Source organism: Loxodonta africana, chromosome 19, assembly GCF_030014295.1.
Source record: "Loxodonta africana isolate mLoxAfr1 chromosome 19, mLoxAfr1.hap2, whole genome shotgun sequence".
Lineage (NCBI taxonomy): Eukaryota > Metazoa > Chordata > Mammalia > Proboscidea > Elephantidae > Loxodonta > Loxodonta africana.
This window is the reverse complement of record NC_087360.1, coordinates 18,713,775-18,737,066: the sequence shown is the minus strand read 5'-3', so window position 1 is coordinate 18,737,066 and position 23,292 is coordinate 18,713,775. Positions and strand designations below refer to the sequence as shown.

The 23,292-nt window shown below is 49.0% G+C and overlaps 1 protein-coding gene across 1 annotated transcript in view; it reads right to left on the bottom strand.

Moving 5' to 3' along the window:
• Nucleotides 1-23,292, bottom strand: part of WSCD2 (WSC domain containing 2) — a 132,223-nt gene that overhangs the window by 7,666 nt on the left and 101,265 nt on the right. Inside the window, exons 5-8 of the mRNA XM_023559442.2 lie at nucleotides 20,186-20,307; nucleotides 18,083-18,257; nucleotides 7,865-8,029; nucleotides 189-389 (exon numbers count right to left, since the gene is read on the bottom strand). Of these exons, the coding sequence (XP_023415210.2) occupies nucleotides 189-389; nucleotides 7,865-8,029; nucleotides 18,083-18,257; nucleotides 20,186-20,307 (663 nt within the window). The remainder of the gene's footprint in view (nucleotides 1-188; nucleotides 390-7,864; nucleotides 8,030-18,082; nucleotides 18,258-20,185; nucleotides 20,308-23,292) is intronic.

The following is a 23,292-nucleotide window of genomic DNA, read 5'->3' as shown; positions in this document are numbered from 1 at the left end:
GGTGTGGTAGGTTGTGGAACCACTCCTGTGCTCTAGCAGGGACTGGGTGTGACGCCTCACACACCTGCCCTCAAGGATGTCCTCCTAGATTCCTCCCATGAGGAATCAATTGCTCCCTCCTGGCCACCCTGACCCAGATAGCACTTGCCCCCCACACCCAGGGCCTGCCCGCACCTCCCAAATGGTACCTTTGCCCTTCCAGTGGGCATGGGCAGCAAAGCCGATGTGGCCGCCATACTTGCGGTTGAACTCCGCCATGAGGGCCTTGTAGGGGTTCCGGATGAGCAGGATGGCAGCGTCAAAGGCTTCAATCTCCTTCTGGCCACTCTCATGGGTCTTGATGCAGATGGTCCGCCCGCTGCGCCAGTGGTCACGCTCACCTTTAAAGCCTTCCCCACCAGTCAGGGGCCAGGGAACATGGCAGGTGAGCTGGGGGGAGGCAAGAACACACCCCACCCCCACTGGGGCTCCTGGGGAATCCTCAAGCGTTCATTCATTTATTCATCCACTCACATATTTATTGAGCACCTACTATATGCCAGGCAGCATGACTGAAGCTGGGGACGAGATAATTTGCAAAAGCACCCATGGGTCCTGCTGTCTTTGAGAGCCAGGTTACTCAAATACATGTAAAACCACAGCCCTGGTTAGTGCTACAGAAAAACATTAGTGCTCGGAGCTAGTACGACAGGGACACATCGGGAGTCTTCTCTTTGGCCCACCCCACTAGCGTTGGGTGTGGCTATGAACTTGCTTTGGCCAATGGGATGAGGACAGAAGTGACAGTGTGCCAGTTCCACACCAAGGTTCTCAGGAAGCATCATGTATTTTGCTCATTCTTTTGTGCTTGTGTCACTGTTAGGACAGGCCCTAGGGAGCCTCTGGTTCCAGAGAGTGAGAGATGCACGAAACAGATATGGACCCAGCCTGCAGCCTGGAGCCAAGTCTGGCTAGCTCAGGCAAGATCACTGAGCTAGCCAGGCAGTGTCTGGAATGGTTTCTTGGGGGCAGACAGACTTAAGCTGAGAACTTAAGGATGAAGAAGAGTTTACCAGCCCAAAAGAAGTGGGAAGGGAGGGCCAGGCAGCGTGAACAGCAGGTGCAAAGGTCCTGTGGTGAGAAGAAACATGACACATATGCAGGACTGCTGATGGAGAGAGAGAACGAGAGGGGAGTCTGAGACTGAAGAGAGTTCTGGGGGTTGTAGGACTTTACAGCTGAGGAAACTGAGGCACACAAAGATCAAATAACTCACCAAATTACAGATCTAAGGAGTGGCAGAGACGAGATTCAAACCCAGACCATCCGAGCTCCTGAGACTGTGCTCTTAACTCTTTAGGCCTTCCCCTCTCTCGTGAGAGCTAAGACACTTGAGTGGTATCTTGAGGGCCAAGTAGAAACGTTAATTGTACTTGGCCTTCAAGGTACTGGCTGTGACTCCAACTCAATGAATGATCTTGGATGTCATGTCATCTCTACGGGCCTCAGTTTCCTCATCTGTAAAATGGGACCAAGCAGCTTCTCCCTCACAGGGACATTGTGAGGAATCATCGAGGCACAGCAAAGACCTGGGTGAAATCTTGGGCTTTGGAGCCACCTGCTTCAAGCAAGCCTTAGCGTAGAGTTTCTTCCCTCCCTCCCACTTGCAAAGGTTTCTGATGCTTTTTGCCCCTGGTTTTTAAGGTGGCTGAAGGTGAGGGTAGCATCACAGGGACAGGGATCCAGAGAGGTGCAGCCCTCTCCCAGGGCCACAGGGCAGAAGAACAAGAAACAGAATATGATTTCCTGAGTCAGGTCCCATTCTGGGACTTGGCAAGCCAAGCTGTCTGGGATTAGCCTAACCTTGCAAATTAGCACTGGCCCATCCATGCCCGCGAGAAAGTAACAACCCACAGCCTTTGAGGCATATGGGAAGCATAGCATCATGCAAAAAACTGCCTCATAAGGGCGATGAGGGGCTTGGGGGCTTGAGCGAGCGCTTGGGACATAAACACATTTGCTCACAAGGCAACTCTGGCTCCAATTTTATGTCCAAAAAACACACATTCCATTGTTAGAGCTTTTCGTGACAGGGGCAAAGTGACTTTTCCATCTACAACTCCATTTTCAAAATCAATTTCACTGTGAGCATAGCAATGGAAAGACACATGCAGAGGGTACACAAGAACCCACACAGGCTCTTAGAGGAAAAAATAAGTTGTCAGAAACATAATGGAATGGATAATCTAGGTTAACGCCGTTCCATGTACCCTGAGACCTAAATCACACTTTTTGTTCTGTATTGGGATCAGCCTAGCACAGTTTTCATGATAGAAGCAAGTAAGAAAATCTATGAACATAGGGAAGTATCCGCTCTGCATTCCAGGACGGGATAGCCTTTCAGCTGCCTGAGGAGTTAGTCTGTAAGGAACAACGGAAATGTACAGAGGTGGGGAAAATTGCATTTAGCAGAATGTCTCCCAGGGAGAGAAGAGTTCTATGTCTGTTAAGGCGCCTTTGACAAGCCACGTGGGCTGAGCTTGTCTGAGAGACAACAGATGGTTGCTTAACTGTCCTTGAAGGAAGGCAAGTTTTGGATGCAAGCTTGGGGCCAGAGCGGAATTGCTGAACTCCACCACCAGGAGGCCTCCTTCTCTACCCACTCCCCCACAGCACCCAGCACCTCCATTACATAAATAGGAGGAATATTTAAATCATATTATTTTGAAGGGACACCAAAATGTTAGCTTAGCTGGGGCACCCAGGTGTCCCTCAAACTGAGAGGTTGGGCAATCTTCCCAGGATTTGGGGAAACAATTCTGTGGATTCAGGGCCACAGAGAGAACAAAATGCATTTACCCCTTCACTCCCTTCACCCCCAAATATTATAGTTGACTATGCATTTTGCAGTTAGGAAAAACAAGGCACAGAGAAGGGGCGTGGCAGAGACTCCACATTCCTTCATGCCCTGGTCTTTACCAGGTAGGGAGGGCCCACTCCTGGGTGTGGACACACTGGAGGCTGGCGGTCCCCAGGGACAATGAGGTTTGTTTTCAGGAAGAAGTGACACTCAGAAATTCCTGTCCTGTATAACCTGGGCCAAGAGGCTGCTTTGTCAGTCCACACCCCATCTGCTTGTGGGTCCTCAGCAGCTTGGAAGGGGCTGTGTGTGTGTGGCAGTGCCCACCCCCCGGGGCCCTCCTGTTCTACACAGGCTGCGTGACTTCTGCTCGCCTCCCTCCACTTTCTCTACCACCTTCTCTCCCTCACTCTGGCAGAGAGCCAGGCCCACAGAGGGGCTGAGGGGTGGGTGAGGGAGTGAGTGAGTGAGTGGGTGGGTGGGTAGGTGGGAGCAGGTGAGGGAGGGAGCAAAGGAGGGAGGGAAAGAATGCACGCAGGACCCCTCCCCTCCCAGGATCAGAGTGTCTATCCCACTTGAGTTCTGCCTTCTCTTCTCCTTACAGGGTGAGGCTGGCCATTTGCAAAGCACGGTTTTCTCTGTGTCTGTGTCCATTTGTCCGTTGGTCTCTGTCTGTCTTGATTTTTTTTTTTCCTCTATCTTTCTGTGTGTCTTTTGTCTCTCTCTGTTCTGTCTCTCTGTTTCCATCTCCCCGTCTCTGGCTCCTCCCCTCACGGGACCTTGCCTCCAGTTATCTAGAAAGTTAGCAGCAGAGGTAGGAAACTGGAAAGAGCTTAAATAAGTCAGCAAGAGTTGCTGGGGGAATAGATCATCCTACAAAAACCACCGCCTCGCGGCCCACCCACTAAGTTAGAAACACAGGGGTCGTCCCCCTTCACCACCTCCCTCACTTCTAATTAATAACCTCCTAAATGTCCCTCCCCATTGTCCCCGTCTCCCTATCATTGCGGCTTACCTGGAGGGCCCTGCAGCCTTGTAAATGTGCCCAGACCAACCTCCAGGGCCAGAGGGATATTCCCATCAGGCAGCTGTCAGCACATCCCTTCCCTGCCTCAAGCCCCCAATAGCACCCCCACCCCCGGCCCCCTCAGGAGAAGGTCACAGTCTCAGAAAGGCGTTCTAGGTGCTTTGACATATCCAGTCCCAGCTGTCCCTCCTGCCTAACCTCCCCCCACACCCCCTCGCCCTTCACCATCCAACACCACCAAACTAGCTCTATTCACCAGTCAAACTGTGTCACTCTCCTCTGTGACTGCCCACACCAGGTCCTCTGCCTTTGACACCCTCCTGTCCTTCTAGGTGAGTCCCACCCATCTTCTGCAGACACACCCCAAGACTGAGTTAGGGAAAAATATACAGCCACAGCACTGGGCCCCTCACAGACATGCAATAAGTGCCCACGATTAGCAGTATTAATAGTGACTTGAATCTATTAATAATAATGAGGGCTATGATGAAGGGGCACCCTGGGTACAAGGAAGAAGAAGGACACCTATAAATGCCCGAGAAGACACTGAAAGGGTAGGGGGTTAAAGAGCTGCAGCTTGAAGGGCAGGTTCCAGGCAGATGAGCCAGGATAAGGGTGGGGTAGGGCTGTGGCCCAGGGAGCAGAAACATTACATGCCAATGTCTGGCGTGTTTTCTACCTGGAGTCTAACGTGTGGAAGGGACACTAATGTGTGCAGCTCAGTAGGGGAAAATTGGGGCAAAGCAGTTACCCCGCTCTTCTCCCCCTGGCACCACCGCTACCCCTACCCCGCATATCCCAGGAGCCACCATCATCAGCCAGGTCCCTGGGGCTTGAGAATTCCACGAAGTTAAACATCTTTCAGAGGCTTCCTTCCAGTGGCTACAATGATGGGGTGATGGGGTGATGGGGTAGGGGAGGACTTGGGGATTAGCCAGGATTGACTGCTGCTCTTGGGGGGCAGGCTCCCTTCTTTGCCTGCACCCCACTGCCAGGCTCCGAGCCCCGAGAGACAGCTCATTGTTAACTGCACCTGCTCAGGCCAAAGAAAGTATTTTTAAACTCTGAATGAAAAGGCAGCTGCACTAAAAGCTTTAGCTGCCTGTGACCAGCCCACAAACGCCTGCCTTTCTCAGCGGGCCTTAACGAAACATCCAGCAACTAGACACAGCTTGAGGCATGGAACTTGCTGTGCAGGGCTTTTGTTTTCTTTCTTTCTTTTTTTTTTAATCAAGTTAATTTTTATAGATACCTCACTCTATTAATTATCAACTCCTGACAGTCCCCAACACTAGAGTGTGAAAAACACAGGGCAAAAGACCAATTATTTGGGGGCTGTGAATCTGGAAGTATGACTACTGGGTTCTCAGTCTCAGGCAGGTGGGTCTCAGCCTGGTTTTGCATCAGAATCACCTTGGGAACTTTTTAAGAAATGCTGATGCTCGGGCCTCTCCCTTGAGATTCTGAAGTAATTGGTCTAGGATGTGGCTTTAAAAGCTCCCTGGGGGATTCTAACATGTAGTCAGAGACCAACTGCCCCAGCCCATCCCACTTAGACCAAATAGCTTACTGTCCTGGTTGGATGTCATCTAAAAAATAATGCATATTTTATGCCACAGCCTTGGCACATATTATCCCACACATATTCTTATAGATTTTCTAAATCTCTGTGAGTTCAGTATTAACATCCCACATTTTGTAGATGAAGAAATTGAAGCTCAGAGAGGTGAAGAATCTTGCCCAAAGTCCCCCAGCCGGTAAGTAACAATGTTCAGACTTAAAATTAGATCTCCTGACCCCATCTTGAGATTGTTTCCCTTTCATGGAAATTAGGAGGCCAGGTTAGATCAGAGATGGAAGATACCTGGTGTGCAAATCACTGTTTCCCCTTCTATACCCTCAACAGGCATCACTACTAAATTAAGGCACTTTCTTCTGAGGGAGAACAGAACCCAGAATCCTTCTTAACATGCCATCCTAGGCAGGAATGTATCGGAATCGAGACATGGATCCCTGAACTAAGTGATCCTGAAAGACCCTTCTAGTTCTGGAATTCCATAAGTAGGGTTGCTGCAACAGCCAGGAGGCTTAGGAATGTAGGCCAGTGGTGGGATGCTTTCCAAGCCTGCTTCCTCCAGCCATGGCCCCAGGACAAGGAGAGATATTCCAGGTTGTGCCTCAGCTCCTCCTAGCAATTCTCATAAAGGCAGTGAAGCTAAGTGGTTCAGAGCATAGGCACTGCTGACAGGCCTGAGTTTAAATCCTCATATAAGCATGAAAAATCCTTAGCACTCAACAAATGGTAGTTTAAACCAAAACTGAAAGTTAATAAATATATAAAAAACTGGGATTCCAAGGCAGATACCCTGGCCCCTATCCCCTTGCCAACTCCAACCTTTAACTTGTCTTCACCCTTCTTGCCTTCTCTCCTGGTCTCTGCCTCCTCTCTGCCTCCCAGTCACAGGAAGACATACCCCCTGGCTCTCCCAGAGCCAGAGTTCAGGGATGGCTCTCTGTCAACACCAAGCTGTGCCTGGCCAGTGCCTGACACTCAGGCCATAGTACTCATAGCCTATGTTTACTGCACACTTACCATGTGCTAAGCATGTTACACGTTTCAACTCATTAACCTTTATGGCAACCTCATGACGCACATACTATTGTTTCTTAACTGTGCGTGATGACACAGGCTCAGAGAGGTACAGTAACTTGCCCAAGGTCACACAGCCTCGGAGGGTTTGCAGAGATGAAGACCTATGGCCAAGGCTCCTCCTTGGGATCTCTTGCCTGTATGATGGAATGAAAAGGGGGTGGGCTTTGAAACCTGGCAACACTAGGGTGCAATCCCCCATTAGCCATTAAAAAAAAAATCATGTGACTTTTGTCAAGTTCCTTTCTCTCGACAAGCTTCACATCTGGGAAACAGCATCGCCACCCTACCTCCCAGGGTTACTGTGGGGGTTCAGAACACAGTGCCTGGCACAGCTCTTGGCACATAGTAAGTGGCCAAGAAAACATCTGTGGTGAGGTGCCTGGCACACAGCCGGTACTGCATAAATGCTTGTTGGGAATCCAAATTTAGGAAGCGCATCCAGAATATAGTGGTGCTCACTAAACATCTGTGAACAGAATGAAAATAAAGCATCCAGGACAACGAGCCTCACTGACGTAAATGTAGACAAGACACCTGATGAATAAACAGTAGGCACTCAGTAAATAGTAATAGGCTGGAGTTGGCAAGGCGGGTAGGGGCCAGGATGACTGCCTTGGAATTCCAGCTTTTTATATATTTATTAATTTCTGATTTTTACTTATCATTTATTAAGGGAATAATAGGTACAAGGCTCCATGCTGAGGGTTTTGCATGCTTCTATCAGCAAATATCACTGTCTTAAATGTAGACAAGACACCTGATAAATGTTAGGTACTCAATTAAGTGTCCTGAACTGAACACAGCTATGGTACCTGGCTTGCATGTAATAGTTGCTCACAGTAAACATCTGTGGTAAACAGCAGGTGCTCCAGGAATGTTTGTGGTGACCTTAATGGAGGGGAGGTGGCAGGTACATGGTGGGTGCTTGATAAGTGTCTACTGCTGACCGATACAGGTGAGGTGCCCAGGACACGATGCTTAAGAAACATTGTGGGATGTGAGCAGAGGAAAGGTCTCAAGAACATAGTAACCAAAAACCAAACCTGTTTCCATCAAGTTGATTTCGACTCATAGTGACCCTATAGGACAGAGTAGAACTGCTCCATAGGGTTTCCAAGGAGTGGCTGGTGGATTTGAACTGCTGATCTTTTGGTTAGCAGCGAAGCTCTTAATCACTGCTCCACTAAGGCTCCAACCACATAGTAGGTCTCAATAAATGTGCCTGGGTGAGCTGTGTGGCATGTAGTAGATGCTCAGGAAGGGGTATTCCCTATGCCCTCCCCACGGGGACCTTCCTGGACCAGGCAACCTCCTGCCGCTGCTCGCCCCACTTCCCCCTTTTCACCTTTGTTGTAGAGGGAGCCATCGAAGTAGTAGCTGCCAGTGTAGAAGCCGGTGGCCAGCTCGATGAGGTGGCGAGCCCAGGTGTTGCCGGCCCCTGGGAAGCTGGCCAGAGCGATGAGCTGCTTGGACTTGGCTGGGAGGAACCTTCTGTCCATGCAGCGATTGTCTGCAACGGGCAGGGCACGGATGGAGTCAGTGGCAGAGGTAAATGCAGCTGGTCCAGCCTACCACTTCCTTGCTGTATGACCCAGGCACATGATAAAACCCCCCCAGGGCCTCAATTCACCCATCAATGGTTTCTCCCTCACAGAGTTTATGTGAAGGTGAAATGAGATAACGCATGAGAGGTGGTAAGCATAGTGCTTCGGCATGTTTGTTGGTTTTTGTTAGCTGCTGTCGAGTCAGCCCCCAACTCAAGGTGACCCATGCACACCGAAACGAAAACCTTCCCGGTCCTGTGCCATCCCCATGACTGGCTGTGGAGTGGACCCTTGGGTTCCATAGGATTTTCACTGAGTGGTTTTCAGAAGTAGATCACCAGGCTTTTCTTCCTAGTCCGTCTTAGTCTGGAAGTTCCACTGAAACCTGTTCTGCATCATACGATACAGAAGCCTCCCCTGACAGATGGGTGGTGGCTGTGCATGAGGAACACTTGACGGGAATCAAGCCTGGAAGATGTGAATTCTACCACTGAACTGGAATCCCTAGTAGGGGTTCAGGAAAGGTCAGGTAGCATGAAGCCTTCTCTCCAGCCTCAGTCTTTCCTCTGGCACAGCAAGCCTGGTCATATCACCCCCACCCTTTCCTCCAGCTGAAAAGCTTCAAGGGCTCCGATCTATATAGGATCCCACCCAAGGTTCTTAGCTTGGCCTCCAAGCCCTGTGGGGCCTGACCCTTGCATGCTTCCAGGCCCATCCTACCATTCTCCCTACCCACCCAGACCTGCCAGCTGCTTCTTTCTCTGTGCCCTGTTCCTTCCAGTCTCAGCACCGTCACACAGGCTGTTCGCTTAGCTGTTAGTGCCTCCAACCTGCCTTCGCCTGGTAGACAGCTTCTTACTATTCAGCTCTCAGACGGACTGGTCCTTCCTTCCTTCCCTAACTCCCCAGGCTGGGTAAGGGCCCCTCTCAGTGCACCACGTTCATCTCCCACATATCGCTTACTGCATTTTTAATTCAAATAATTATTTGTGCCATCACTTGTTTGGTCAGAAACCTTGCCCTTACAGCTCTTTGCTGATTCCCCAGAGCTTTCCTAATATACACATAAACCCGTTGCTGTCAAGCTGATTCTGACTCATAGCAACCCTACAGGATAGAGTAGAACTGCCCCAGAGAGTTTCCAAGGAGCGCCTGGTAGATTCGAACTGCTGACCTTTTGGTTAGCAGACATAGCTCTTAAGCACTATGCCACCAGGATTTCCATCTGACACACAGTAGGCACTCAATAAATGTTTCTTGAATAGATGGATGGATGGATGGGTAGTTGGGTGGGTGGGGAGTGGATAGATGGATGGATAGGTGATTGTATGTAAGGGTGGGTGGGTGGTAGGTGAATGGGTGATCGTATGGGTGGGTGACGGATGGGTGATTGTATGTACGGGTGGGTGGGTGGGGAACAGATAGGTGGTTGTATGTATGGCAGGGTGGGTGGATGGATGAGTGACTGGATGGATTGATAGATGGATGAATAGATAAACAGATGAGTGGATGATAATAATATCTATTTTAGAATAATGCAAGTAACATGTTAACACACTGAAATGCTCCAAAGAAGTAGTTATTATTTTTTTCTCTAGCCCTTGATTTCCTCAGCTATAAAATGGGTTCTGGTATTCTTGGTTCTCTGTCTTTCCAAAGGCCTCAGGATACCACTACTGTCAGAGTGAAGGGAACATACATGCCTCAGCATCCCCACCACAACTCCTACTGAAGCTAAAAAGGCACACTGCTGATTTCTCCTGGTCCATACAGCTGTTTCAAGCAGGAAGCTGAGAGAAGGCCCAGCACAGGGTGCTCCAAAGAGAAGGAAACGGAGAGAATCCCAGATCCCAGGCCTGGAGGCCTCCAGCCCCAGCCCTGCCCACTTCTTACTGAGCACATGACCCCAAGTCTCATTTACCATGAAAGGCAAGGCAGGCAGCCCTCCTTCACCTCCCCTGGCTCCTCCTGGTCCCTGAGCTCACAGACTTCTCTGCATCCCCCATGTCCTCTCCTCCTTCCCCCCACATCCCTGTGCCCTGCTCGTGGGTCTGGATCCCACCCCTCTCTGCTCCCCAAACACCTAACTCCCTCTATTCCCCCTGTATCTTCTCTCTCTCAGCTGACTCAATCAGGTGAATGCTCACACATGAACAAACAGCGCCAACAGTTCCCAGCCATGTTTCTGGCAGAGTTGTCCACATTCCCCAGCTCCATTTCCTCCCTTCCACTTGCTTCTCAATCTGCTACACGGCTTCCTTCCCACTCACGGCACAGAACTGTCCTTGCTAAGGTCACAGTGACCCCCTTCAGCGTTAAATCCAGACAACCTGACTATCCAGCAGCATCTGATACCACCAATCACTCTGCCCTGCTTAGAATTCCTTCCTCTGTGGCTCTGGGGACATGGTTCTCCTCTACCTCTTGGTCCATGGTTTTGGGGACATGGTTCTTCTCTGACCTCTTGGTCCATGGTGTGGGGGACATAGTTCTCTGATCTCTTGGTCTGTGGCTTTGGGGACAGAGTTCACCTCTGACCCTTTGGTCCATGGTTTTGAGGACATTGTTCTCCTCTGACCTCTTGGTCCACTCCCACCAAGGCTCCTCTCTAGCCTCCTCTCAGGCCACTCCTAATTTTGGAATTCAGCCCTTTCCTCTTCTCAGCCTACTCTCCACCCCAGGGCACCATCATTGAACTCACACTTGAGTTTTTCCCTCTTGGTGGCAACTCCCAAATTTCTAGATATGCCCTTGAGCTCCAGGAAGTTAATTAGCTCTTGGGTATCTCCACCTGCATGACCCATGACAGCATCGAAGGCAAAAGCCTCAGCATTAATGAGGGTGACCAGATATCCCCGTTCACCTGGGACAACCCTTGTTGTCCTGATGTAATTTTTTTCCTATAATTTATTTCATTTTTGCTGTTGTTGTTAAGAATATACACAACAGAACACACACCAATTCAGCAATTTCTACATGTATAAATAATACAGTGGCATTGATTACATTCTCCGAGTTGTGCAGCCGTTCTCGCCCTCCTTTTCCGAGTTGTTCCTCCCCCATTCACATAACCCGAAGGCTCCTGTCTAATCTGTCGAGTTGCAGTTGTCAATTGGATCCCATATAGATAGATCTTAAAAGAGCATAATACTTAAGGCAGGCATTCTTCACTAGTTAAGTTAAACTACTGCTTGGTCTTCGAGGACTTCAGGGGAGACTTCTGGTTTAAGGTTTAAAGATTATCTCAGGGCAATAATTTCAAGGGCTCATCCAGCCTCCCTGTCCTGATGTAATTTTCATAGTTCTCCTTTCAGTCTCAAAAGTGCTCCCGTTTGGAAGATACCCTAGCAGTAACTTCTATGGGACAGCTGCTTCCCCAGTGTCAGCTGTCTCAAGACCTCTGGTTATTTTATAGGACAAGATTCCAGACACCAAATGCGCGCCAGATTTGGGAGAAGCCAGTGGCCAACAGGGTTAGAACTTGGCTGGGCATGAGATCAGCCCAATCAAAGCCAAGCCAAAGGTCAAGCAATAAAAGCGATAATGTCCCCTTACGTTTGCTAAGGGCTTCACAGCGCACGATGAAGTCCACACCAGCCATTTCTGCTCAAGAGAACACCCTAGGTAGTCGGGCCCTGGCACAGAGCTTCAGATTCAGGTAGGAGTGACTCAGAGGGGGAGGAGGAGGGTGCAGAGCACAGGTTGTGTCCTACTCCAACCTAAAGCAGGTGCTGGTGGCTGGGATGAGGAGGCTTTTACTGTAACACAGCCTCAAGGCTTGGGGGTTAACTGCACGGACTTTGAAGTCTTAGATTTAAATTTTAATTCTGCCACTTACTCACTGGGTAACCTCAAAAAAATAATTCATCTGATAATGTTCTACACTCTAGTCTGAGGTGTAGCATCTGGGGTCTTAAACGCTTGCGAGCGGCTATCTAAGAAGCAACTATTGGTCTCTTCCCACCTGGAGCAAAGGAGAACGAAGAAAACTGAAGACTCAGGGAAACAATTAGTCCAAAGGAATAACGGCCCACACGAACCACAGGCTCCTCTAACCTGAGAGCAGAAGAACTAGATGGTGCCCGGCTACCATTGCTGACCAAGATCACAATAGAAGGTCCTGGTTAGAATGGGTAAAAAAGCATAGAACAAAATTCAAATTAAAACAAAAAAACAAAAAACAGACTTACTTATTTGAAAGAGACTAGGGGAGCCCCCAAGACTATTGTCCTAAGACAATCTTCTAACTTGAAACTATGCACACTCCTGGAGGCCACCTTTCAGCCAAATAATAGATGGGGGTATAAAATAAATGAAATTAAAAAAATAAATACAATAAAAGAAATGATGAAGCAAAAGAGTTAAACAGAAGATTTCAAAGGGCGGCTCCAGAAGACAAAGTAAAGTATTATCATGACATGTACAAAGACCTGGAGATGGAAAAGCAGAAGGGAAGGATACACTGCATTTTCCAAGCTGAACTGAAGAAAAAATTCAAGCCTTGAGTTGCAATATTGAAAGATTCTATGTGGAAAATAATTAAATGACTCAAGAAGCATCAAAAGAAGATGGAAGGAATTCACGGAGTCACTATATCAAAAAGAATTTGTCAATGTTCAGCCATTTCAGGAGGTACCAAATGGGCAGGGACCGATGGTACTGAAGGAAGAAGTCCATGCTGCACTGAAGACAGTGGTGAAAAACAAGGCTCCAGGAATTGATGAAATACCAATTGAGATGTTTCAACAAATGGATGCAGCGCTGGAAGTACTCACTCATTTATGCCAAGAAATTTGGAAGACAGATAAGCTATCTGGCCAACCGACTGGAAGAGATCCACATTTATGCTTATTCCCAAGAAAAATGATCCCACCAGATATGGAAATTACTGAACAATATCACTAATACCACACGCAAGGAAAATTTTGCTGAAGATTCAAAAGCAGCTGCCCCAGTGTATCCATAGGGAACCGCCAGAAATTCAAGCCAGATTCAGAAGAGGACGTGGAATCAGGGATATCACTACTGATGTCAGATGGATCCTGGCTGAAAGCAGAGAATACCAGAAGGATGTTTACCTGCGTTTTATTGACTATGCAAAGGCATTCGACTGTGTGGATCATAACAAATTATGGATAACATTGCAAAGAACAGGAATTCCAGAACACTTAATTGTGTTCATAAGGAACCTGCACACAGACCAAGAGGCAGTTGTTTAGACAGAACAAGGGGATACTGCGTGGTTTAAAGTCAGGAAAGGTGTGTGTCAGGGTTGTATCCTTTTACCATACCTATATAATCTCTATGCTGAGCAAATAATCCGAGAAGCTGGACTATATGAAGAAGAATGAGGTATCAGGATTGGAGGAAGACTCATTAACAACCTACGTTATGCAGATGACACAATTTTGCTTGCTGAAAAGTGAAGAAGACTTGAAGCACTTACTGATGAAAATCAAAGACCACAGCCTTCAGTATGGATTGCACCTCAACAAAAACAAAACAAAAATCCTCACAACTGGACCAACGAGCAACATCATGATAAACGGAGAAAAGATTGAAGTTGTCAAGGATTTCATTTTACTTGGATCCACAATCAAAGCCATGGAAGCAGCAGTCAAGATATCAAAAGATGCACTGCACTGGGCAAATCTGCTGCAAAAGACCTCTTTGAAGTGTTGAAAAGCAAAGATGTCACCTTGAAGACTAAGATGTGCCTGCCCCAAGCCATTGGGTTTTCAATTGCCTCCTATGCATGTGAAAGCTGGACGATGAATAAGGAAAACTGATGAAGAACTGACGCCTTTGAACTGTGGTGTTGGAGAAGAATATTGAATATATCACAGAGTGCCAAAAAAATGAACAAATCTGTCTTGGAAGAAGTACAATCAGAATGCTCCTTAGAAGCAAGGATGGCGAGATTATGTCTCCCATAGTTTGGACACGTTGTCAGGAGGGATCAGTCCTTGGAGAAGGACATCATGCTTGGTAAAGTAGAGGGTCAGTGAAAAAGAGGAAGGCCCTCAATGAGATGGATTGACACAGTGGCTGCAACAATGGGCTTAAGCATAACAATGATGGTGAGGATGACACAGGACTGGGCAGCGTTTCATTCTGTTGTACACAGGGTTGCTATGAGTTGGAACCTACTGGATGGCACCTAACAACAACAACATAAAATAAACAATAACACCGCTGAAGAATGTTCTCCTTAGAACAACTGCCTGACTATATGAGACCAAAAGGGCACCATTTGCCCAAAACCAAGGACAAGAAGACAGAAGGGCAGGGAAACCAGACTGATGGAAATGAGGAACCCAGGGAGGAAATGCGGAGAGTGCTGACACATTGAGGGGACTGCAACCAATGTCATGAAACAACGTGTGTAAAAATCCTTGACTGGAAAATTAATTTTCTATGTAAACTTTTACGTAAAGCACCATAAACTGTTTTAAAAATTAAGCTAATAAACGAATCTATAAAATTAGACATATTCTTAGAAAAAAAAAATTCACCTGAGCCCCTGTTCTCTCTCCTGTACAATGAGATCAATAACAGCAACTACCTCCGGGGATTGTTTAAAACAAAAAAACCAAGCCCACTGCTGTCCTGTTGATTCCGACTCATGGAGACCCTGTGTGTTACAGAGTAGAACTGCTCCATTGCGTTTTTTTTTTTAATGTACTCTTTATGTTTGTCTTTATGGAAGTAGATTGTCACGCCTTTCTTCAGACGTGCTGCTGGGTGGGTTTGAACCAGCAACCTTCAGGTCAGTGGTAAAGCGTAAACTGCGTCACACAGGGACCTTGCCTGCGGCTGTTAGGAGAGCTAAATGAGAGAATGCATGTAACGCGTGAGCACGGGACTCATAATGCTGTAAGTGCCGATCCATTGTAGCTCTCAGTGTTGCTGTTACTCGCCAGAGGCCCAGCTCTCTTCTCCTGCCATGCTTATGCTGTTTGTTCAGAGAAGAGCAGACTTAGAAGATAAACCAGAGAGCATCTGTTGAGGCCAATTAGGTGTCTGGGAGTGGTTCTCACGGGAACACATTGCAAAAAGGAGCCTGAATTGGAGTGATGGTTATGTTTTGTATTGTGAAAGATGCGGGCTGCTCAGTGGTCACTGAATTGCATACTTAAATGCGTGCATCTAGCTCTATGCAAATTTTACTTTCAAAAACTGTAAGCAAATATTGAGTTCTAGCGAACGACACGCACACCGCAGCGTTTAGAGATGAAGAGCACGGATGTCTGCAATTTACCTGGAAATGCATAAAAAATAAGATGGACTGATGGATGGAGAAAAGGAGAGATATATGATTAAGCAATTGTAACAAAATGTTCACAAATGTAAAAATCTACGAATTGAATACGTGAGTGTTCACTGCTCAATTCCTTCAGCTTTTCTGGCAGTTTGGAATTTTTTCACAATAAAATATTGGGAAAGGGAAGGAACCAGGCCCCTTAAATACCCCTGAAGACACAGTTCTCCACTTGAACACTGCCTGAAAGGCTGAGACCAACTCCCAGGTGAGGACTTTTCTTTTCAGCACTAAAAAGAAAGTGTATTTGATTCCTAACCCCCATAAATCAAAGCAGATGCTGGAGGCATTATCGTACACAGCTTTGGAGTCAGACAGGGCTGGGTTTCAATCCTAGATCGTCATGGTCAAGCTGTGTGACCTTGAGCAGGGCTCTTTACCTCTCTGAGCCTCAGTTTCCTCACCTGTAAAATGGGGGCAATAAACCTTACAGGTTTAAATGGGACAATGTGTGTGATGTATGTGCAATGTATGTTGAGAAGCTGTGGTTAAGAGTGCTGTCTCGGGACCCAGACTGCCTGGTTTGAATCCCAACTCTGCATGTCCTAGCTGTGTGACTCTGGCCAAGTTACTCAACCCCTCTGTGTTGAGTTGCTTCACTTGTAAAACGGTAACCACACATACCATTGTGAGGGTTAAGCGAATTAACTCAGGTAAAGGGCTTTTTTTTTTTTTTTTTAAAGGGCTTGGACAGTGCCTGGCACACAGTAGGTGCTCAGTAATGATTAAGTTCCCATCAGTATTAATTACTAAAGGGCTGCGCACATAGTAAGTGCTCAATAAATGGCAGCCATGTTGGACCAGACTCTTGGCAGCCTGATAAACCAAAAGATTCTCAACCTCCCCAGTGTGCCAGGACAGAAAGAACAATGTGGAAAAACAGAAGAGCCGTAAAGGCCTGGGGCCAGGATGCTGGGAACAAGCAAACTCTTCACTTCAGAGCTCTTTATCTGCCATTGAAAAGGCCCAAGCGTCTGCTTGGCCCACATCAAAGCGGTCCACGGTCACAGAATAATTAATCTGTACATGACTCTCCCCGAAGGCTAAGGCGACACAGTTCTGCACAGGCAAACTATCATGTCCCCCGAAACTAACAAACACTCGTCCTTCTTCAAGGGAGTGTAAATAGAGCCAAGGGTCACGCTTACTAAACACACTTCTGCTCACTGGGCTCTTAGTGGGCCTTTAGCTACCACGGAAGCAGCTAGCCCTCCCTCAGGCCAAAGAGGGGACAGGCTATTGGTCAAGCTACCACTAGCTCTTATGGAACCTTTGAGCAAATCAGAGAAAAAAGCCACTGTTCCTCCGGGTGGGTGCAGTGCCATCCCAAGGTGCACGGTGTGGTGGGCAGACCACAGGCTGGCTTTCAGGCCCCACTTTCTCCATAGGCTGTGCTTGTACAGTGTGCAACCTTCCCACCCATACATGGCAACCTGGACGCTGGGAGATAAGGGGAGGCGGTCTAGATTAATGGGGCTCTGTTGGCTCTCTAGGCTTCTAAGGGTGTCTTTACACCACAGAGAGAGGTTTCTAGCAGGGCTTTTGGTGTTAGAGAACTGGAAGCAAATCACTTCCCTCGATGTGTAACTGTGGTCAGTTCCCTAGCCCTTCTGGGTCATGGTTTTTCGTCTTTAAAATGGGGACGATGCTCCCTTGGTCAAAGGCTTGCTGTGGACTTTACATCATTAAATGAAATGAGGTGTGCAGAAGGCTTGGCATAATGCCCTTTGGCACAGTGCTGCTTTGTTACATAGTGGGTTGTTAGTATATTCAGATTTTGGGTAATCCTTCATGGTCTTCTCTTGGGCTGTGCATCTCAGCGAGGGGACCCCTCCATCCCCCAGTGTCATTGCCCTCCAAGATGCCTTGATTAGGAGAAAGGTTTTCCTCTAGAAATTTTATAAACAGCATGGCCTTGGGCAAGTCTCTTAACTCTTCTGAGTCTCAATTTCCCTATCTGTAAAGTAAAAAAAAAAAAAATTTTTTTTTTTTTTTGAAGTGGGTTCAATGACTGCTCCCACCTGATAGGAAAGCTGAGGGCATTCAACAAGGAAATGCAAGCGAAAGTCTTAATGCTGGGTCTGGCACAGAGAAGTCCTTGAGAAACCCAAAGTGCTGCCACCGCCGTCATCATCACCAACAGCGCAATCTAGCAGCCCCAAGAAACGGAAGAGAAGATGAAGGGTAAGCATTCCAAGAGCAAAGGGAGGAGGATAGAAGTGGGAAAAACACGTGACAGGGGAGAAAGCAGAATTTATAGAGTTACAGAATCCTAGAATTGGAAGGGCCCTTGGAGGTCAACAATCTCCAGCTTCATTTTACAGATGGAGAAACTGAGGCCCAGAAAGGGAAGGTGGCTTGCACAGGATCACATGCTAGGTCTGTGTTGGAGCCAATGGGAGATCCAGGTCTCCCACTCTCAGCCCAGATTTCTTCCTAATCAATCTTACTGCCTCTTACACAGAGGAAGAGCCACCAAGGGGGTCCTCAGTGATGAGGGACAGAGATGAGGATCTCAAACCTGCCACCCCTCCGCTTCCCCCTGCTGCACACCCAGGGTCTCAAAGCCAGGCCAAGTTCACCAACCCTACCATGTGGCCTGCACAGCTCTCTCTTTGCTGATGAGCTATAGGAAACTGACAGACCAGGGCTGCTCTGGAAGGGAGGCCTGGGGTCCGCCATGGAAGGCCGGGCTTACCTTGCACCTGTGTCTGGTAGACGATGAAGTAGCTGGGCGTCCCGCAGCTCTCAAACTCCTCGGCACTGCACTTCTGGGCACAGAGCTGCTCGTCCTCTCGCTCGTGGAGGGGGAATCGCGTGGTGGGGAAGCCACAGTGGCAGGCGGTGCCCGCAAGGGCTGCCAGTGGGTACTCCTGGGGGTGAAGCGGGAGAGCAGGGGGTCACTAAATCCCTCGACAGCCCCGGACTGCGAACATGGAATAGGATTTGGATTCCAACCGTCTTCTTACTCTCCCCCAATTATAAAAACCAGTCGCCTTTGAGTCGATTTCACACAAGCATTTCTATATCCCCCACTCACCTAACCCTCCCAGCCCCCGGCCAATCTCTTTCCTTTGGTCCCTGAGGAGATCAGAGGAAACAGAAAGACAGAGGTTTGGGGCAGGGGCCTTCTAGTCCACCCACACCTTCATTTCCCTCCAGTCCTCTGTAGAGCCTGACCTTTTGTCACGCTGGTTTGCCCATGATCCCATGTGTGGTTGTCCCCCTGCCATGGAGAAACTCTGGCCCGGCTCCCCAGGACCCCCAGGAACTGAGGAATGTCCCCCGGAGGGGATGCTGTGGGGGGACCCCTGCCCAGAAGAGAGTGCTGAAACAAATGATGGCCTAGCCCCCTTAAATCTCACGAGCTCCCTACCCGCGACCTTCCCGGATGCCCCTTAGGAGCATAGCATGCACCCAGGAAGTGCCTGAGGACTTGAAGCAGCCTGGCTCCCCTGGAGCGGCTCTTGGAAACTTCACTATCGAGTCTCCAAGCTCCTGTTGAGTTAACTCTGACTCCTGGCGACCCCACGTGTGTCAGAGTAGAACCGTGATCCATAGGGCTTTCAGTGGCTGATTTTTCCCTCAGGCCTTCCTTCAGAGGAGACTGGGCAGACTCGAACCTCCAACCTTCTGGTTAGCAGCTGAGCACATTAACTGTTTGCACTACCTAGGGACTCCTGTAGGGTCTCCAGGTAGCTCTGAAGTTAAGAGCATGGATTTGGAGTCAGTCCCAGGTGTCAATCCCAGCTCTGCCACATGCTTGCGCTGTAAGCTTGGCCAACCGACTTCCCCTGTCTGAGCCTTGGTTTTCTCATCTGTGAAATGGGATGGAATTCCCAACTCATAGACTTATGCGAAGTAAACTGTGACCCATGGTTCTCAGTAAGCATCAGCCTCCATGAGGCATCTTCCTGAGAGGTGCCTGGTGGATTATATGGCTCAGGCGAGAGACACAGCCAAGCAGGATGCCTGACCCAGAGCAGGTAGGGGGCATCCAGGAGGAGGAGTGAGCTCTGAGCTCCCAGGAGAGGCCACAAGGCAGGCTCCCAGCCAATGCCAGGGCCCTTGAGGATAGAAACCACTTGTCATTGCCTTTGTGTCCCCAGCACTAAGCACAGGCCTTGCACCTAGTAGGTTCTCATTAAATATTGGCTGAATGAATGAAGTACCCAACTCCCTTCTCATGTTGGAGGAAGGGGAGGGTCTACTCTGGACACCTGTATAATCAGCTCATCTTGAGGGAAGGATGGAACTCCTTGGACCTATTGAGTGCCAGCTCTGTACCCAGCTCTGCTGGGTCCTGGGAGGAAGGGGGCATAAAAATGTCCAAGGCATAGCCCCTATCCTTGAGGAGTACACACTCTGGGTAGGGAGGAGGGATAAACAATGTCAATCGTCAAATGTCTCAGGCTGGGAAGGAACCCACAGACCATTGAACCCAAGGGCTATCCGATGCCCAAAGTTCTGGACACGAACCCTGCCCTGCCTCCCCTTGCATATCTCCAGTGATGGGGAACTCACTCCGTCCCAAGGTGGGATTGTCCTTGCCTCTTATACCCAGTGATCTTCTTCTCCTGCTTCTAGGTCCAATGGCACCTCCATCCTTCACTATTAGAGCATACTTCCTCAGGAGCAGGGAGGGTGGTGAGAAATCTACCCATGTAACTTCGACCTCTTGGACCCACAAGCAATAGCTGCCTCCCTCTCCTTCACAGATTGCAGGCTGTGACCTCAGCCCTACTGGGCCATCATGTCTCCAGCCAAGCATCCTGGTTCCTCCAAGGGACCCTGTGCTCACCTTCCCTGTGCAGAAGTCCACGCACTTGTCCACAGACATATTCAACATGGCGGCTGTCACCGGCAAGGCCAACGAGAGGTTGTCGGGCCTGCGGAAGCAGCCTCGGAATACCGCACTTCCATCTGGAGAACCAGAGGGGAAAAGGGCCGTCAGGTTTAGACCAGGAGGACTACCTTCTGAAGGAAGCACTCCTCAGCTGAAGCCCAGAGAAGGCAAGAGCCTTGCCCAAGGTCACACAGTGAGACAGAAAGAGCAGCCACGTTTTCTGTTCTTGAGCTGGTCTCTCCATAGCCAAGGAACTAGATAATTCAGAGAAAGTCCTCAAACCTGGCATATCTGTAAACAATCCAGGTCTCTGGGATGTTTACATCCATATTATCACCTTTTCTTTGTTAGCACTCTTACGTCTTGGTTCCACATTCTCAACGGTAACAACTTCCCATTCAGGGAAGTGATGTCTTCCAAGGAGGATTGTCATGATGGCATCAGGCTGGGGCTGAGTGTTTGAGGGTCCAGGGAAGCAAAGGGTTCAGGGCTGTCCTGCCCCTCCCCCTCCCATCATACTGGGATTTAAGGGGGAAATTCTGAGCCTCCAGAGTCTCTACACACCAGGTTCTAGGCACCTACAGGTTCCAAGGGATGGAGATGTAGGAGGAACTGCCTTTAAGATGACATAATCACAGCTGTGCAACAGAAAATTTGGAGGCAACTGCTAACTCTTCAATACAAGTCAGCCTTGAAGAAAATTATTCAGGAATGTGGTCTTAGGCGAGGCTCCCTAGAAGCAGAGCTTGAGACAGGAACTCGGTGTATATGATTTATTGACGACGTGCGCTCAGAAGAAGGGGAGGGTAAGCAGGACAGGGCAGGGGAAGGAGCCAAGCGAGGCCGTGACCTCAGCTGCAGCCCACCTTCGGCCTGACCCCACAGGGAGCGCTGCAGGGTGAATTGTACCCAAGACTTGCCCCTACCTTAAGGAAAGGGACCAGTTCCCGTCAAGTCGACTCTGACTCCTGGTGATCCCGTGCGTCAGTGTAGAACTGTGCTCCCTAGGGTTCTCAACGGCTAATTTGTCAGTAGATGGCCAGGCCTTTCCACGGTGGTGCAAACGGTTAAAGGGTTTAACTGTTAACCAAAAGGTTGGTAGTTTGAGTCCACCCAAAGGTGCCTCAGAACAAAGGCCTGGTGACCTACTTCTGAAAAATCAGCCACTGAAAACCCTACGGAGCACAGTTTTACTCTCACACACTCGGGGTTGCCGTGAGTCAGAACTGACTCCATGGCAACTGGTAAGGAAAGGGGGCCGGCCCTGGCCTTGTGTGCCACCCCCACCCCGCCTACTGTGCCATTCAGCTGTGGACCGCCCCACTTCCTGGGAAAGAGAGGCTGTTCCTATTGGGCCAAGGGCCATTTTCAGAGACGGGGGCAGCTGTGAGCCGTTAGCTACCAACAGTCAACGCAGTAAAGGGGATTAGGGTGGGCACCTATGGCGTCCACTACAGATGTGAACAAAGGTCTAGCAATAAGGATGTTTGCCACTGCAGTTTTTAAATTAACAAATAAAAGATCAGAAACAACCTAGACCCAGATGTTGTTTCTGTGCTTCTTCCAATACTACCACTTACCATTATGATTTATGGAGCCCCAGTGGCACAGTGGTTAAGAGCTTTGCTGCTAAATAAAAGGTTGACAGTTCCAATCCACCAGCCGCTCCTTGGAAAGCCTATGCGGCAGTTCTCCTCTGTCCTGTAGGGTCTCTATGAATCAGAATTGACTCGAAAGCAATGGATTTATTATGACTTATGCTTATATTAATGTCCTAATATCCTTATTATTATGACAGCCACCGTGTAGTGGTCACATGCTAGCTGCCAGCAAGAAGGTTGAGCTCTTCACATGGGCAGCCTCACTGAACCCTCACGTCCACCCTGGTGGAATATGGACCCCGATTTTTACAGATGAAGAAACTCACGGTTCAGAGGGCTGAAACCACTGGACACAGGTTACCACACTTATGGGAGGAAGAGCTGAGCCTGGAATCTAAGTCGGTCTGAATTCAAAGTCAGATCTTTCCGCTCTTACTGCTGTGTGCCAGACACTGTGATAAATGTTTGATATACTATACTTTGTCTATTGGAATTCTCCTAACTCCTGCCAGGAAGATCTCATTCTCCCCATTATACAGAAGGGGAAACAGAGACTCAAAGAGGGGAAGCGACTTGCCCAAGGCCACATAGCAGACCAGTAGCAGGAACTGGATTCCAGCCCAGAATGTCTGGACTCTGGGCCACCCACTCTCCTGAGCTGGCCCTCTTTAAAAAGGCCTGGCTTGGACAAGTCAAAACACCGTCCTTCACATTCACTTGACTTTTGGCCACTAACTGTTCAGGAAGTCAGGGCTGTCACTCTGGAGTCGCTTGACACCAGTCTCTAACTCTCTTTAAGCATCCCTTAATGTTCCCGATCTTGACCCGAACTCTATTCCAATTATTCTCCTACCTCTTCCCTACCAGGGCCCTATTTGAGGGACCAGACTAACATCCCCCTGGGTCACTGCAGGGGCCAGGAATATTGCTGTGAGAAAGAGTGTTGGGGCTGGGGCCCAAGGGGCTCCTCAGGGCTGAGACAGTCCTGGGTCCACTATAGGGGCCTAAGGCCTACCACCTCTCATTCCCCAGGGTGGGTTCTTTCCTGGAGGCCCCTCCCACCACCCTGGTGGGGTCTGAGGGCCCCAACACATGACTGAGCAGGAGAAGGAGAGTCGAGTCAGAAGGGGTGAGTGCATGTGAGTGAGCGCACAGGGCTGGGTATGCATGCGGGTGGGCAGCTGTGGGCCCAGCTGTACCCAAGTGTGACTAGGCCCTGAGGTATGAGATAAATGTGTGCCCAGGAGTCTGTGTTTGGCTGTGCCTGAGAGGCTGTGTGTGATGTGGGGGGTGTGTGCATCTGGTATCCATGTGTGTGGCTGTCTGTGGGCATGGGAAGTTGTATCTACCTGTCCGGGAATGTGGATACTAGAGTCTGAGAATGCAAACGTGACCCTGTGGACCTTGTTCATCCACAGGCACGTGAGTCTGTCCGTGTGGGAATAGGGGACTGTGTGCTGG